The sequence below is a fragment of the Stylophora pistillata genome, chromosome 1 (assembly GCF_964205215.1).
Source record: "Stylophora pistillata chromosome 1, jaStyPist1.2, whole genome shotgun sequence".
NCBI classification, from domain to species: Eukaryota; Metazoa; Cnidaria; class Anthozoa; order Scleractinia; family Pocilloporidae; genus Stylophora; species Stylophora pistillata.
This window is the reverse complement of record NC_142519.1, coordinates 54,517,001-54,534,674: the sequence shown is the minus strand read 5'-3', so window position 1 is coordinate 54,534,674 and position 17,674 is coordinate 54,517,001. Positions and strand designations below refer to the sequence as shown.

General features: G+C 38.6%; 1 protein-coding gene and 1 pseudogene across 1 annotated transcript; both read right to left on the bottom strand.

Moving 5' to 3' along the window:
* Positions 1-1,726: 1,726 nt before the first annotated feature.
* On the bottom strand, positions 1,727-3,959 carry LOC148743143 (uncharacterized; annotated as a pseudogene).
* Positions 3,960-4,049: 90 nt separating this feature from the next.
* LOC148743142 (microfibril-associated glycoprotein 4-like) lies at positions 4,050-9,811 on the bottom strand. The gene is made up of 6 exons (XM_088762833.1): positions 9,266-9,811; positions 8,476-8,726; positions 7,833-7,947; positions 7,436-7,558; positions 6,790-7,213; positions 4,050-5,846 (listed from the first exon to the last, which is right to left on the bottom strand). The coding sequence occupies exons 1-6, from the start codon at positions 9,342-9,344 to the stop codon at positions 5,609-5,611; spliced, it is 1,230 nt and encodes a 409-aa protein (XP_088618959.1). The 5' UTR covers positions 9,345-9,811; the 3' UTR covers positions 4,050-5,608.
* Between the last annotated feature and the right edge of the window lie 7,863 nt (positions 9,812-17,674).

Sequence of the window (17,674 nt, the reverse complement as noted above, 5' to 3'; positions counted from 1 at the left end):
AATGGCGCTTAGCGTACCACCAGGCTCCATTGTAAGGTTGGGCGCAGCTCACCAAGTTAAGAAGATCCTTGTCTTGATCTTTTTTAGAAAAGGGCATGTTACTGAAATGAAACAAATTTTCGTGTAAGCATCTCTGCACCATACGTATGTAGGGAAATTTTTGTTCAAAATCTATGCACCTTATTGTAATAGAGTTACTTGGAGGAATTTTCATTGAGACAGGAGCGATATGGACCCAGTAAGAAACACAAATAGACAATATAGGACTCTACTCCCTATTTTAAAAATCTTTTTTGTTTCTCAGTCTATTGTATTTTCAAAATCAGCTCGCATTGTAATAGACTCTTTATTTTGTTATTTTTGTATTTCAGCTTTCAAACGGCTATATAAAACCCATTCGTTTAAACGTCAAATTTTAAACAGCCGTATGGCTTCTGTTTCAATAGAAATATCTTGAAATTTCACAACATAACATCTTTTTCTTGACAATTCAAGGAAACTAGAGTTTTTCTCATGATGATAGGCGCAGCAAAAAGGAAACCAAATACAGCGGAGATAGAGAGAGAGATAACCTGAAAGCCGTGCAGTTTTTTGTAGGGCGTAAATCCCCGGCACGTAGTTGTAGTTGCAATTTTCGAAATTGTCTGGAAATTAAATGGGAGACATGAAACTTCCAAAATAAACATGACTTTTTGTGCGAACGTAAAATCTCTTCAGGTACACAATAGCTGTGATTACACTCACCTCTTTCCTGAGTTAACCCAGTGGTTAATAATCTTGGGTTGGGATGGGTTTGGGTTTCCGGTTAGGTTTAATCCTCCGGTTACGTCGCAAAAAATTACCAGAGGTCAACTTTTGACCTAGCAGTGTTTGGCGAGAAATTAATTCATCATGGAGAACACAAACCGCGAAACTTATGGTTTTTATCGGAGTATTCAGTGCAAAGACGAGTGAAACATACTTAATGTGAACCTCGAAAGTTGGCCATGTTTGATGCCGCGTGTCTTGAATTTGGTACTTGCGAGGATATTTGCCGCGATTTCAGCGCAACACCACAAAAATGCCCAGCATGTGCTGTGGTTTCCGGATTTACTATTTTCTTCCATCCGACTGGTTGAACTACTCTTGTGGTTAGATAAACCACTGCTAAACCCTACGACTTGGTTCGGGAAACGTCATGGGTAATTCTTTTGTTCTTTTTTATGTATCCATAGCGATTTCCCATGGGCAGTTTCACTGCGGGAATAGAGGTCACACACAAAACACAGACTTCCCGTGGGTAAGGTCTCACATTCTCGTGGGCAAAAGGTCTAGTGTAACCACAGCTAATAGCTCTGTAACCACAGCTAATAGCTGTCGAAATCGCTGTGGATATGGTTATTACCCACAGGGTAATAACCATATCCATAGCGATTCTGTGGGTAATAACCCACGGTTATTACCCACGGGGTTACCTCGGGAAGGAGGTGAGTTAAACCACAGCTAAAACAATCGAAGCCTGATAAGTGTTTAAGTTTCCTTCGGTGTCAGTTTACTAACGATCTACCCGCTAATTACAACGTGCTCTCCTCAGCTAGTGAGGAATACTTTCTTTGTTAACATGAACACCGTTGTCATCTATGGTATGCCATTGACTCACCAGCCATACATATGACATCCACTCTTTGAGGTTCATGATTTAAATTTTAAAAATAAATTTACACTAAACTTATTAACTGAGGGTTTCTTATTGTGATGCAAATGATCCAGAATCGCCAGCCGTGCCACTGTATCCTCCAATCAAAAGTCGGTACTTATCAGCCTCGTTTGTCACCTTAAAACTCATGTACTCAGCGTAGATGACTGTGTCATCAGTCTTCCAGCTCAACTCTCATTATGACGTCATCAGCGGCCGTTAAACGATGAAGATTATCGCTTCCGAGCCAGAACTCGCCACTCAGATTTCCAAAGCCGTTTTTCTATGAATCCCATCCAAGATAGAAGTCAAAGGAGCCGGTCCATTCTCCACCATCCGTGGTCATGTCACATAGCACTTGGATTGGGCCGTCACCATCAGGATTGATGGTGTATACGCGACTGGAATTCCAACCGTTTTGAAGGATCTTGATGCAACTTTCTGGCTTTAAAGCAGCTAGATGTGCAAACAAGTAAACGTTAAGCAATAACACGAAAAAGAAAAAAAGGAAAACCTTGCTCAACGGTAGGGCGCCGGATTCGCAAATTACAACTTAAAGCTTTTCAAAGATTGTCCCTAAGATCGTGGTTTCTATCGACTCTTTACATAACAAAACAATACGAATACTTACCGTAGCATCTTAAGCTACCGCCGCCTTGATCGTCAGGGATGCAGATTCCTTTTTTGCCGCAAATATTACCACTCGTCTCACACGACCTCTCTATCTGTGTAGGCTATCCCATGGGGTCGAATAAAATTAGAGGTTAAAATTATTTGTGTTTTCAGAAGTTGTAGAAAACACACCCGATTATTTGTTATCAATACAAAGGGAAGAAGAAGATCAAAACACACGCTCTAAGAAGTCATTTCAGAGTTCACGCAGCTTCAACGAACTGTAAAAGGCAGAAATTAGCTCCATAAAATTACATTTTTGCACAACAACGCCAAAACAATGAAACCAGCCCTGCTAACAAAACGTTCGCCGTCAGTGAGTTTATAAAATTTGAGGCAAAGTTAAAACGTCTAAAGTTCGAGTAATTTTTCCCAGGGCAGATGTAAAAATCATTGAAAAATGCCCTTTGTCTCAACCATGTTACTTGCGCAACACGTTTCATTTTTGTTGTTTAGTTAATACTTGTTATCAGTTTTGTTACTTTTAAGCTTTATTATCCACGCCATGATTGCCAGGAATCAAATTTCGTTACATAACCTTTGAAATCGCTATAATCAGCCACTATTACTTTTTATCTGTTAAGTTACGGGATCCGTCGTCCTCTCGCTGTCGAAAGTTCCTAAAGCTATCTTTCTATCGATTGCTATTCGCAGGAGTACGATCAAATTCGGACCAGACAACTACAACCTCTATTTTGTCATCTATTTGATTCGCCGCTTCTTCCAATAAACATTCTGATTGATTTAACTTGATTTCTGTGGAATTATTCAAACAATCAATGTGTGTTAGATTGTTCAAGCTCCTGGGGTTAAATCCCCCTCAATTGACACTGCATGTGACTTCGCCCTGAAAGGTCACAAACCAATCCTCATTCAGTAATTTTTCCCTCTTTATGTCAAAAAAAAAACCAACTTAAAGGTACATAGTAACAGCTATGAAGTTTCACACCAAACGAGATAAAATTTGAAAAATCGACAGCCTAATAAAGTGTCCTTTTCTCCTATCCAAAAGACCTTTTGCGTAAGGAAACAAGTATTAAATATTGATTACTCAGGCGGCTCTGAAAATTGTACCGTTAGGCTTTTCTTACAGGAGATATGACTTTGGTGCTAAGATATTTTGATATTGACATGTTCATGTCTTTTAATGAAAGTTGAGTGCTAAGGCTACCAAAACTTGTAAAATATACTTCAAATCTGGTGAGACTGTTTATGAGAAATAAATAATGGCTAAAACCTTTTCTTTCTTCAATTGTTTTCTTTGATATTGTACCAAGTTACGTAATACCTGTATTCCCCAGTACAAAAATTCGTCATCTTGAATAAAATTATCCACTGCAAGAAATCGATCAGAGTCGCTTAGTTGACATTTAAATCTCCTCCAGTCTTCTGCTGGTCCAAAGTTGTAAGAAAGGCAACGGCTTTTAGCCACACATTGCAGCTGGCATTTATCTACTGAATCCACTTCTGTCTCCTCAATAACCCTTCCAATAAGTTTATGTCCTCTGACCTCCACTGCAAAGTTTATGGCATATAAATCATTTGTATTTACCCGAACAAGTCCTAATACCATCGTTGCTGGCAAAGAGATTGAGAGCCAGAACAAGAACATAGTTTGTGTTCTTTTAGTTCTTTTCAAGTTAGTAGCGTCAAGTTTGCCAAATTAGCTTAAGAAAAAACGCAGCACTTCCTCTTTCAGAAATGATTTGAGAAATTATTTTATTGATTCTTAGAGAGACATTGATTCTTTTGAGGTTACATTGCAATGTTTTATTCTATATACTCTATTTATATTTGTTTTTAATAGTTACTTTGTTAGGCTAGTTCCAATTTTAATTCTAGACTTGCACGTATTACTTACTAATCCTTAGTTTTGAGGGCCACTGGTTTGTCAGCGTAAGCTGTTATGTGCACACCCTCTTTAAATAAAGTTGATTTGCTTACTTGACTTAGTTCGATGTTGACACAACCCTCGAATTTTGCGTTTTGAATCTGTTATTCTTGTTCCGGGTGGACTCACAGGATTTATTCATCGTTAAGGTTTTCATAATGAACTGCTGGTTCACCAATCATAACTATAAAGAACTTAAACCATTCAATTTTTGAGTGTAATGTAAGGTTGCTCTATAAACACGCCACCCTCACGACATAAACCCTAACAAATGCATTTAAAAGAAGAATATGTATGTCACATCTCTTTTCAAAGCTCGTTTCTAAATTGAAATAGTAAGTTGATGAGAAAATGAACTTGGCAAGGTGCTGATAATTGTTTGTTTCTGCCAGCTGGAATCCTTAAAATCTAATTACTGTCTCAAAATAACAGAGATAGTAGACTAAATATTTCTTTTCATTCGTAAGGTTTTTCAGTTCTTTTTTTTTTAATTTTTTACTCCAACATAACTACAATTTTCTAAGCACGCAAATGAAGATCTTTCTTACGTCACATCTATCTACATTCTTGCATCAATTTGTATATACCTTTCACGAGTATAAAACATCAAAGTATAGTGTTATCACTCGCATGGCTGACACTGTGGAATGTCCAGGTGCAATTTGATTCATAACATTCTAAGCCTGTGCTTTGAAGCAGGTGCTTCAACAACGATTTACGGAAAATCATTCTCTTTGTAATTTAAATGTTAGTAAATTCTTCATTAGATATATGTATGCCGTGCACATCTAGCAAGCCATCAGCAATCTCGCCGCAATTCTTAGATCTAAAGGAACATTATGTAAAAGGCCGATCCAAGCAGTATGCAGGAAGCATGTGATATATGAACTTCATAATGGACCTTGCTTACGTACCATAGAGTCTCTGTGGCTCGGTGGTAGAGCGTTGGAGCACGAAATCCGAAGGTCTGAAGTTCGATTCCTTTTTCATGCTGAAAGTTGAAATGAATGGCTTGGAAAAATTGAATCCGAATACATAGAACCTCAATTGGAAATACAATTAATCTGGACTACTTTTTTTATTATTATTGTGTATGCCCTAGCCATTCAGTACTTTTTTTAGAATCTTTGCGAGAGACGTCTCCCAATGGACACACATACGAGACCCTCTACCATTAGTTTACATTGATAATTTGCTAGGGGTGGGTTCGTTAATAGAACAACAAATAGTCGATTATGTTTCTTCTTAACGAAGTGTGCGCACTTCTAGCTGACCCTTTTGTGATTTTGTTCTCTGATACAATTAGTATATCTATTTCTCTATAAATACGTGCTGACGCAGGTTTGACGCTAGTTCAAGTTCAAATCCTTTCATTGTCCGACCGTTTTTATTTTCATCTCGGTACGTTTTAGTGAGTAGTTATAACCCCTGAAAGTGTACCAGTTGACTCCATCAGCAAGGGAGGCATGGGAACCATTGAGATACAATCCGTTCAGATTGGACGAATGGCAGTCGTTGTACCACCAGGCTCCCTTGTAGTTTTCAGCGCAGTTGGACACGTGTTGACCAAGATCATTATCTTGGTCTTTCGTAGAAAATTGCATATTGCTGAAATGAAATGACATCTTATGTAAGCTTGTTTGTACCATATTCTTAATCTACGTATGCTAAGTTACTCTGATAAATTGCATAAAGTCAGTAACGGTAAACACTCAGTTGTAATTAACTGAAGCATCGGTATTTTTCCCATACGGCGATCTATAATGAGGAGAAAGCACCTTTATTACGCAACCCAGAACAGATTTATTCAACTTCTCATCTCCGTTATCAGCATTTTAACTGAAATTTTGATCGCTGCTAGCCATCAGCTTCAAAGTATCACCAGCCAATATTGTCTACAGTTGCACGTGGATCAGTTTAGTTTCTTTGTGACGTAGGAAAGTCTCTTTTAATTATCCGTTGACTGAATTTTTTAAAGGGTGTTCTTAAAGGCGAGGAAATGAAGAATGGGAAATGGGAAATGGGAATTAGGAGAATAATTTTTCTTTTAAGATTTACTGCTTTTTTATTCATAGTTACCTATTTCTTAAATTTTATTTCAAATTTTAAAAAGAGTGATTCGTTTAATCCATCCAGATATCTATCATGCGTTGTATAAGTTCTATGGTCCCTCTATCCACTGTGTACCTTCAAATTTCAATAACGAAAGCGTTAATGGGTTTGTTATTTATTGATACGGGGACTCCTCTCATGATAATGGTAGTTGTAACCAGAGAGTCATCTAGAACGCTGGGAGAGAGAGAAGCAACCTGGCAACTTTGCAGTTTTTGTTGGTCTTATTTAATTATGCAGAACGATTCGAACCTAACACGGAGAGGAACACCAGTAAGATGGCGAACTTCCAAACTAAACAAAAACGTCTGAGATTTTATTTTATTATTTTTCGAATGTAAAAGCTCTTCAGCTGCCAATCCAATCTAGCACCGATAAGTCGTTAAGGTTCCTTTAAAAGGTAAATTCAAACTAGACTTGGAAATTAAGGGTTTCTTACTGTGTTTGATGTGGTTCTGTACCCATAGAGTCGCCAGCAGTGCCACTGTATCCTCCAATCTTGAGCCGGTACTTATCACGTTCATCTGCCACCATAAAAGTCGTGTACTTTGCGTAGGTAATGGTCCCTTCAAAGTCCTCTAGGTCAACTCTCAAAATGACGTTATCAGCAGATGTTAAGCGATGAAGGTTGTCGTTTCCGAGCCAGAACTCACCACTCAGATTTCCAAAGCCATTTTTGTACGATTCCCATCCAAGATAGAAGTCTACGGAGCCGTCGAAACGTCTCTGAAAAACGGTCCAGCCTCCACCGTCCGTTTTCATGTCACATAACACTTGGATTGGACTGCCGCCAACAGGATTGATGGTATATACGCCACTGGAATTCCAGCCATCCCGAAGAAGTTCGGTGCAGCTTTCTCGCTCTAACAAAATACAGACAAACGAAAACTAAGAGAGGCTTACCGCATTTTCTCCATCAATTATCAACGTAGGTTTAGTCAAGAAAGTTTGTCAATCGGCTAGCTGTATCCCACTCATGAACGATAGAGCTGAAAAATTTGACCTTGTGTTAGGCACCAAACCTAGATAATAAGAAGAGGGATTACTTTATAGTCCATCTGCAACAAAACTCACAAACTATTCACCTTCGCATAGAAACCCATCGCCTTTATATCCATCCTTGCACCAGCAGCTATACGACCCTTCAGAATTGTAGCATAAGGCGTTCATGTGACAGGTATGATTTCCTTCTGTGCACTCGTCCACGTCTGCAAAATATTTTAAAAGCTACCTCTAGCATTACTGATCCGTTGAGTCAATGAAATTGAGTTTTTATATTCCCCCTCCAACCCATTTTAGATCAGGCGTAATTTGTGAAGCAACGGAGTGTTCTCCGTGTTATATTCTCAGTCGGGGGCGAGGGGGGGGGGAATTATTCATTTATTGTAGATGCTATAAAGCTCGTCAAAAAACTATTCGAAAAGAACGAAAGGATCACAGGATTCTGTAATCGGCGATGCCAAACTTATCTCTATCACTCACCTGTTTCACACTTGTCCCCAGTAAATCCCGGTGAACAAACGCAGAGATAAGTTTCGTGTTCAAAATCTGAATAACATCGTGAGTTTGGAGAACACTGAGCGGTAGCACATGAATTCTTTAATAGGATAAAAAATAAAATAATGCGTAGATTAAACAAAAAACCAAATTATTGGCCTTTTCGAAAAAATGTTCAGAGGACACTTTTTTATATAAATAAAGGAACAAAGACAGAAAAGACGGAAATAGCCTTTTCCATTGTTTGTTTTATGTTTCTAGTTAAATGTCGAACATTTTCCAAATATTATCGTGCACGCAACTCTTGCTAGGATGAGAGCAATATCTTTCATAACTGCTAAGTTTACGCTTCGTCTACCCTAGCCCAATCGCCTCTCCAAACGCTTTATGATGACCGCAAGTCACTATAGTGACCATGTTTTGGGAGCTTGAGGCAAGCAACAACGAAATACAAAGTTAGAGAAACTCTGTTGATGTAAAATAACAACGAAACTGAGCTACTAAATGCAAAATCTATCGTTGTCAAGAGGCTTCTCTGAGATATGCGAGGTTCTGAGCCATTTCTTGTCGCAAAAAAAAATCAACAAACTCATGTTATGCTTTTCTCCACACTCCCTCTCCACGATACCTTTGTTGCGTGATAGAGGAAGTCCTGCCGTGTGACCAGGTCACCTGGATCTCTGACATCATCAGAATCACTCAGCTCACACACATGATCACCCTCCTCGTTTGGACCAAAGTTGTATGATTCACAAGTGACTTCCATGAAACATTGTATTTCACAACTTTCTGCTGTCTTTGCTCTCGGTGTGCTGATCACGTGATTTAGGAGAGCCTTGTTTGCAAGTGGCTCTTGAAACTCCTTTGTTATGCATGGAACTATTCAAATTGACAACACCGAACACCTATCAATTATTGATTTCAAACAATCGTGAAAAATGTATGATTTCTTTTATGGTATCTTTATTAATAGAAACGTTTCGATTTTATTTGACAACAAGGCAATAATGTTTAAAAGCCCAAATTTCAGTTTTTGACATCTAGCCGGTGCACCGATTTTGTAAAGTTCAGAAAAAATCACCCAATCATGATTTGGTAAAAACCGGCTAAAAAGAGAAATAAAATAAAATTGAATATATTATGATTTGAGTTAAAGGTTCGCTTTCGAAAGGCCTCCTTATTCAATCTTTTTTTTATTAAAAACTACTAGTTATCATTCGAGATCAGATGGAAGATAAAAAACAGTATGCTAGTGAAAATAGATTCAAAATAATTCACAAATGGTAGCATGAAACATGAAACTCAAAAAACTAAAAACCTGTACTTATCTTTCGATCGGTATGTTGTCATCGTAGACTTAACTTTATCTATATGGAAATAAAAAGTTGTGTAGAAAAATAAAATCACGATCCTCCTACCTATATTTGAGAGGACAATCCACGAAAGCCTCTCCAAAACCACGAAAAGAAAAATTATCCATAACTGAAAACAATTCATGGAGGCAAGGATGTATTGTAAGTAGCTAAAGGAAACTTCACCTTCGTAGCCCTACAGGTTCAATATTATTCCTTTATTGCCGTAAGGCTCTATTGTGATGCATAACCGACAAGGTTTGTCTGTGATAAGACTGGCTGGTATATTAAAATTTAGTTATCATAATGATGCATTTTCTTTTATATTTCCAAGCACATTCATGCTACGCCTCCGGGGGAAACTTTACTCCCATGCTGGGTCCCTGGAAAACAAAATAAAAAAATGTATATATATTACAAAGTTTTCTTTTCTTGTCACGAACAAACGACAAAGCAAAAATTCTGAGTCTTCCTTAAAAAATCGAACATCGAGTCGGATTCCGCTCTACGATGCTCTGAACTACGGACTCTCTATAATGGGCTTGGTTATTACTAGTTTCACATTTGACGCGCGTCCAACACATAGCTACGATCAGCCATCTCGAAATCGTCATGTCTGAAAATGAAATACGAAAATCACCCAAAAACCACGAAAAATTATCTTCACTCTTAAATTGTCTTTCAGCACTCATTCGCACCAACTCACAAAGACAGTCAACTCACAAAGACAGTCAACTCACAAAGACAATCTTTTCAAAGACACGTTTTTGGCGAGTGTTTCACTTGAAAACGTCACGTTTTCGAGTGAAACACTCGCCAAAAACGTGTAGCTTTGAAATTCGTGCACTTTAAACTCAAACTCAGCGGGTCTACGCCTTTGTTGAGTAATGAGCATAAATTCTCATTCACAGGCAAATCAATACTTTGTTTCTATGAAATCTTTTCAAGCATATCTCATTAAGCTTAAACGGGTATCCCGTCAAAACTACTTGTATTTAGAATTTTAGAATTTAGAATTTAATTCATTCGCCACGGGAATGGCAGGAGAAAGGAACAGAAGTTTCGTCCCAATTGACCTTTGTACCCACCATCCACCCCAGGGGAGGACATCCACCACACAGTAATCTCGTGAGTGGGAAATTGACGTCTCCTACCCCTAACTCTGCAGGAGAAGGGACCTCCATTTATCCGTCCCTATAAATTTACCACTTGTAGTGGTAAATCCCTCTGGTAGAGTATGCATCTCTGAACGGCATTTCTATTCTGTAACTTTATGTACAGTATGGCATTTAGCTGCATCTTAGAGCCAGACTTAAAGTACGGCTGTTAATTTTTCTAACAGCATAGATGGGCGAAAATTGAACGGAAGTATGACTAAAAAAGAAACAGAAACGAATTTGGAAAGTTCTTGTTGGGATGACTGTGTGGATGAAGAGCGATGCCAGTCTTAAAAAACTTCACAGAACCATGAAGGGTGGCTCAGAGAAATTGTAATGATAACTGAGTGAGTCTGATTGATTGGCTGAATTTGTTAATTCACTGACGATGACGGTTTTAATTTACACTGGAATTAAGTTGATGTAAACAATAGAAATATAAATTGATTCAGTTTGCCAGTGACAAAACATACACGTGGATTATCCTTCTCTGGACCTTTCAGAAAACGATCTCGCGTTCAAAACAGATGTTGAGATTATTTTGCATCATTTTTTACTTGAAACAAGGGCAGACAGCTTTAGCTAAAGTCAGTTTTGCCAATTTCTTTTGGCCTAAGCTTGGAAAATACCGGACACGAACCGCTTTGGAATGAGGTTAAGTTTACTGATTGTGATCCTCACTGGTAAAAATCAAAGAGGCTACTCATATAAGACTTCACCCAGAAAACATTAACCAGGACAATGGAATAGAAATTCCTGAAGCATGGATGCCCACGATCAAAAAGCACAGCCGACTGGAGTGCCGTGCGACAGCGAACCGCCGAGGGAACGACTCACGAACGAGGAGGATAAAACGAACCGACCACAGCTGTGGAAACCAACCAATTACAGCGGAAAATCCTGCTTTATAACAAGACCCGAAACCAGTCGACTTATCGCCTGATGAAAACTAGGAGCATGCAGTCGAAACGTCGTGATTCATATCATAAGTGTCCACATCGTCACACAAGCAATGATACTTTATTATTATTGTACTTCAGCACCTTGAACAAACAGCCTTTTTTAACGAAACTTGATTCAAAAGTTTTAGAAAGAGGTTGCTGGTCATTCTATGAACGACAAGCAACATTAAAATGAGGGCGAGGGGAGATAAATAAAAGTACCAGAGAAGTGTGAACAATCGTGGAGAGTAACAAGACCTTTGCTCTCAAATTTAACAGATGAATACATGAGTGTTCTTAAGTATAGCAACTTTTGGTTTTGTTCTGATTGTATTCAAGTTTTACATTGAAATTTGGATTATCGAAACTTTACCAAGGGTGAAACAAAAAATTATAAGGCGAAAAGGGAAGGACTTTCAATTAACTTCTTAGAGATTCATTAAAGATTAATATTTCATTGGAGGTGAGCCAGCTAATTTTGCCACTCCTTGTAGATATTTTTGTGCATGAACTGCATCCAATGCGAATTAAATATGTTTATTTTAAATTATTAAGTCAAATAAATCAGCACAGAATGGCTCTAGACTTTAGAACTCACTCACAGAGAAACAAGAATAAACGTTTAGAATCGAGGTGGCCTTAATTTCATCTCAGCTTTTTTAAGTGAATAGTAATATCCCCTCCAGTGGAACTAGTTAACTCTATTCGCAAACGTAGAATGCTCACCACGAAGATAAAGACCATTGAGATTGCTTCCATGGCAGTCATTGTACCATCAGCCTCCTTTAAACGTCTGGGTACAGCTTTTTTCATACTTGTTGTTGTTTTTGTCTTTTGTGGAAAACTCCATGCCACTAAAAGCTAAAGATGAATAAAGAGAGGCTACGGTGACAACAAATGCTAACTTAAAACTGAAGAAAAGATTTTATAACTCTCAAACCTTAAATCTTGTTTTCCATTTCTCATCGAGTCACCAGTGGTGCCGTTATTGTACTTTCCCATCAAAAGCCGGTACATATCTTCCTCATCTGCCACCTTAAAAGTCTCGTACTCAGCAAATTTGATATTATATATTCCCTTCAAAATATTCAAGGTCAACTCCCAGCATGACGTCATCAGCGGCTTTTAAATGGTGAAGGTTATCGTTCTCAAGCCAGAACTCACCGCTCAAATTCCCAAAGCCGTTTTTGTAGGATTCCCATCCAAGATAGAAGTCAACAGAGCCATCCAAACGTCTTTTAAAAACGGTCCAGCCTCCACCTTCCATTTTCATATCACACAACACTTGAGTTGGATCATATACCCCACTGTTATTCTGGCCTTAGTAGTTCGGAGCAGCTGTTTAGCTCTAAAAAGAACACAAACAACCAAGAAAGAAACGAGAGATGTTCACCATGTTTACTCCATCATTTATAAACCAAGGTTTTAGCATTCGCTTGAATTGGTTATGGCATCCAGCAAGTAAAGAGAATTTTTACAAGGGAAGAAAATGGAAGTGAAGGAAGTTAGTCAGTCGGCTCACTGTATCCCGTTTATGATCTATAGAGCTCTGAAAACATTATACCAAACCTAGATAATGAGGGAAGAGATTAATTTACATTCCAACTGGAGAAAACACACTAAATATCCACCTTCACGCAGAAACCCATCGCCTTTATATTCATCCTTGCACCAGCATCTGTGCGACCCTTCAGTATTGTCACATAAGGCGTTCACGTGATAGGCATGATTTCCCCCTGTGCACTCGTTCACATCTGAAGTATTAAGTTTCATAAGTACCACTGATATCTTGAGTCAATGAAACTTTTTAATCCTCTAGAGTTTCCATCCAACCCATCTTTGATTGGGAGTGTTTTCCAATTTAATCTCGAAATCCTATAATATTCTGGGGAAGTTTTTACGCATTATTTCCAAATTATACAATGATGTAAAAAAGAGCATTTCTTCTGAAAACCAAAAAGGGGAAAAGATATCAGGTTTCTGCCATGGACGTAGTCATGTGCATTACACTTACCTGTTTCACGCTTGTCTCCAGTAAATCCTGGTGGACGTACACAGAGATCATCGTCGTGTTAAAAATCCGAAAAGCATCGAGAGTTCACAGGGCACTGGGCGGTACCGCATGGATTCTTATGTAAGATCTAAAAGAAGATAATGTTTAGAGTATATAAAGAGACAACTAGTTGGCTATCTCATGGGATGCCTAAAAGACTAGTAGACATTCATTTTGAAAATGGTGATAAAATTCATTAGTATATACTAAAACAGTGGATAGCGTTGAAGGCGCGCTCTGATTGGCTAGTCAAACTCCGAATATCCTTTGCTATTTACCTCCGAGCAACTCGGGGAAAAATGGCGTCCCGGTTTGCATCCGTGACAAGCGAACAAATCACTCAAATCAATTTTTGATGCTATATATTATCTCACTGTTTTAGTATATACTAAACAACTATTCACCTCAGTGTAGGTGGTTAGCAGTGGATATTTACCTCGCCGCTTTGCGGCTCGGTAAATATCCACCACTAACCACCTCCACTTCGGTGAATAGTTGTTAACTATCAATTGGTCAAAGATTCCAGTTAAGTGGCAAAATATCCCAATCTTAATATATACACAACTCTTGGCAGGTTTAGAATATTAGCACTATCGTCAAAAAACATCCTTGCAGTTGATAACTACGATGTTATATTATTACAAAACGTCTAACCAATCGCAATTGGCTTCTAGGCGCTATTACATGATTATATTGGACTCTGGTCTAACTTATAATGAGCATGTCACCGAACTGGTTGTGTCGAAATGCTCTGCCAGCCGACGTCAGATAAATCGAGTGAAACACATTCTTGATAAGCAGTCTCTGATAAAATTGTAAATGCTTTAGTTTTCAGTAGGCTGGATTATTGCTCATTTGCACAGTTGCAGTTGCATTTGAAACAGTTGCACTGGCTCCTAGTGCGTCAGATGCTAAGATTAAGAGAAGCTGTTATGGCCTTTAAGTGCCTCGAAGATCCAGCTCCATCGTAGGTGACCAACAGCTTTATCACAACATCGGAAATCCACGGCCGCAACACTAGAGATAAGATTCTGTTGTAGATGTTGAAGTACTGGTCATCTGCAGGTCAGCGCAGTTTCCTGTATAGAGCAGTTACACTCTAGAACAATCTTCCCTAGAATGTTAGATATACTGACTCTTTTCCAAGTTTTAAACTAGTTTTAAAGAATATTTTTAAAGAGCTTTGATATAGTTTTTAGATATAATTATTATATGCATTATAATATTACTATAATTCTTTAATTCTTTTAATATCATTTCTTACATTAATAGTGATTAAACTCGGAAGAGAATATAATAGAGTGTTATCATATCACAACTCACTACAAGAGACACGCGAATACAAAAATAAGCGTAATTTTCTTGAAATAAAGTCACGACGTAACCTTATACATGTAGTTTTCATAGCTGTCGCGAAAGTTTAATCAAACATTTCGTCTTTTAAACAACAAGAAATTCATTTTTGTACTTAAAAAACAAATTTTCCCTATTTTTGTGTTTTGCTTGAAACACACTCTCTCCATAACACCTTTGTTGCGCGATAGAGGAAGTCCTGCCGTGTGGCCAGGTCATCTGGATCTTTGACACCATCAGAATCACTCAGCTCACAGACGTGATCACCAACCTCATTTGAGCCAAAGTTGTATGACTCGTGGCTTTAATAAAACATTGTAGTTTGGCGATGGCATCATGCATGCAGGTCAATAACGGTAATTTTGCAAGGAAAAGATACGAAAAAACTTTGTCAATTGGATCGCTGTATCCCATACATAAACGATAGAACTGAAAACTTTGAAACAGGTATCAAATCTCGATAATAAGAGCAGATATTACTATGTATTCGAACGTAAAGAAAACAAACTAAGAATTCACCTTCACATTGAAACCCGTCGCCTTTATATCCATCCTTGCACCAGCATCTATGCGACCCCTCAGTGTTGTTGCATAAGGCGTTCTTGTGACAGGTGTGTTTTCCTTTTGCAAAATATTAAGCTTTCTTTAGTACCACTGATCCCATGAGTCAATGAAACTTGTTAATCTTCTATAGTTTCCGTCCAATCCATCTTTGATTAGGAAAAGTGAAAGTGAAGGTGAAAGTGAATGATTCGATACCTTAATAGCAGCATAGGCTGAATTGCTAAGGTCTACAGTGTTACTAAGGTTGAGATCGGACGTCAGCATTATCAGGCGCCTCTGGCAGCCGCTTTAGTCCATGTAACGACCTCACCTTTTCCCCCACACATCCCACCCCAGGGGAGGACATCCATCACACAGTAATCTCGTGTGTGGGAAATTAACGTCTCCTACCCCTAACCCTGCAGGAGACGGGACCTCCATTTATTCGTCCTTATCCGAGAAGACTAGAATATCTAACCATTTCATTGATGTTATAGAAAGGTAGCAAATTCTCCTCAGTTATTTTAAGACCATGAGTATTGGTCCGGCCGGGGCTCGAACCCTCGACCTCCCGCACAACACAATCCGGCGCTCTAACCAATTGAGCTAACCAGGAGGCGGAGTGTTTTCCATTTTCATTTCGAAGTCCTATAATATCCTGAATGAGTTTTTACTCACTATTTCCAAATTATAGAATTAAGTAAAAAAGATCATCCCTTTTGGAAGCCAAAAAGGGGAAAATATGTCAGATTTCTGCCATGAATGCCCTATGCATTGCACTTACCTGTTTCACACTTGTATCCAGTAAATCCTGATGGGCATACACAAAGGTAAATGTCGTGTTCAAAATCCGAAAATCATCGGGAATTCACAGGGCACTGGGCGGCACCGCATGGACTCTTATGTAAGATTGAAAAGAAGATAATGTTTAGAATATGTAAAGAGACAACTAGTAGGCTATTTCGAGGCATGCCCAAAAGACCAATAGACATGAATTTAAAAAAAAGGTAGTAAAATTCACTTGGTGGACGAAAACAATAGATATCTCATTGGCTCCTTTTGTTCGTCCACTAGCATTTGTTCCTTTCACCATTGATACCTGTGTCTCTAGAGATTGGTTGCAAAACACCTATACATCTACTATTGAAACCACGACTCTACCCAACACCGAGATTTGATCTATGAGCGAGGCAAATTGTCAAATCCTCGATATCTTTCGGCGTCTTGAAGATGCCGGCTAGTGACAAAATCAGATCAACTTCTTTTTCTGGATATGAAAACTTGCAACTCCGCAAGTGGCTTGAAATGCCTTTTTTACAACTAGGCAAGGGAACGACTTCAGATTTACAACTTCGATCTTCTCGATAACTAAAGACACAAGTTCCACCAGCGAACGATTTAAATGAACAGCAAATCTCCATGTTAGTATGTAAGATGAGACGCTTATATAACAGATCAACACGTTAACTCAGTATGTAGCTTTTTAATCAAATTGACTTTCGTAAACATTCTCTGACTTTCGCCGGCAAAGGAATCATTGATGAATCTGGACATTTTAGTTTTCTGAATACAGAAATTCCTGGAAGGTTTTTCTAGATATCATGCAAAGACGAAAAGAAAACAATCAATAAGATGGAGAAGATATATAAACTAGAACTCAGCTCTGGCTTGAGAATAGGTTTACACTAGAGGAAATTGTTCCGGATTCGTGATGAATCCGAAACGTTTTGGTACCGGATTGATTTTGCCGTTTACACGAAAGTGGACGTATCCGAAATAAAAACTACCCGGTTTGGTCGTGTCTCCGGAGATTTTGAATCCGGAATTTAAAGTGGGAACATTGAATCCGATAACTTTTTAATCCGGAAAGTGTTTTTCACGTAACCGCTTTTTTTCTCGAATCCGGATATTATTTCCGCCTGCAATCTTTTGAGTTTGCGGTGAAACCAAAATGGAGCACCCGGTGCTAACATTGCTGGCGGTCTCCGGTTGGCAACCGGCGGTTGCCTAATCTTGTTGCAGGTTCAGGCGATAAATTTTATCATACGTACCGCGGTATTTCTGAGGAAACGCAAGTTATTACTGCAAGGAAGTTTAACGTCAGCCACACTTAATCGCCGACGACGTAGATGGCTTGGCATCTGTCCAACTCAAATTTGCCTCGATGGCATCTGGATCTACCCTAGCCTTTTTTGGGGGAGGCACTTTCACTTGGTAACCATTCCATTTGGAATGTTCCCGGAGTTTTCATTGTGTTTAAACAGTCAGGAATCCGAATATCCTTTCAGCGTAAACGCTTACGAATCCGAATACTCCAAAATTGATGAATCCGGAAACATTTACGAATCCGGAAAACTCCCCTCTAGTGTAAACTTAGTCTGAATGTGTTAGAGCATGACGTTATCATCGAAACAGCTATTAAAATCCT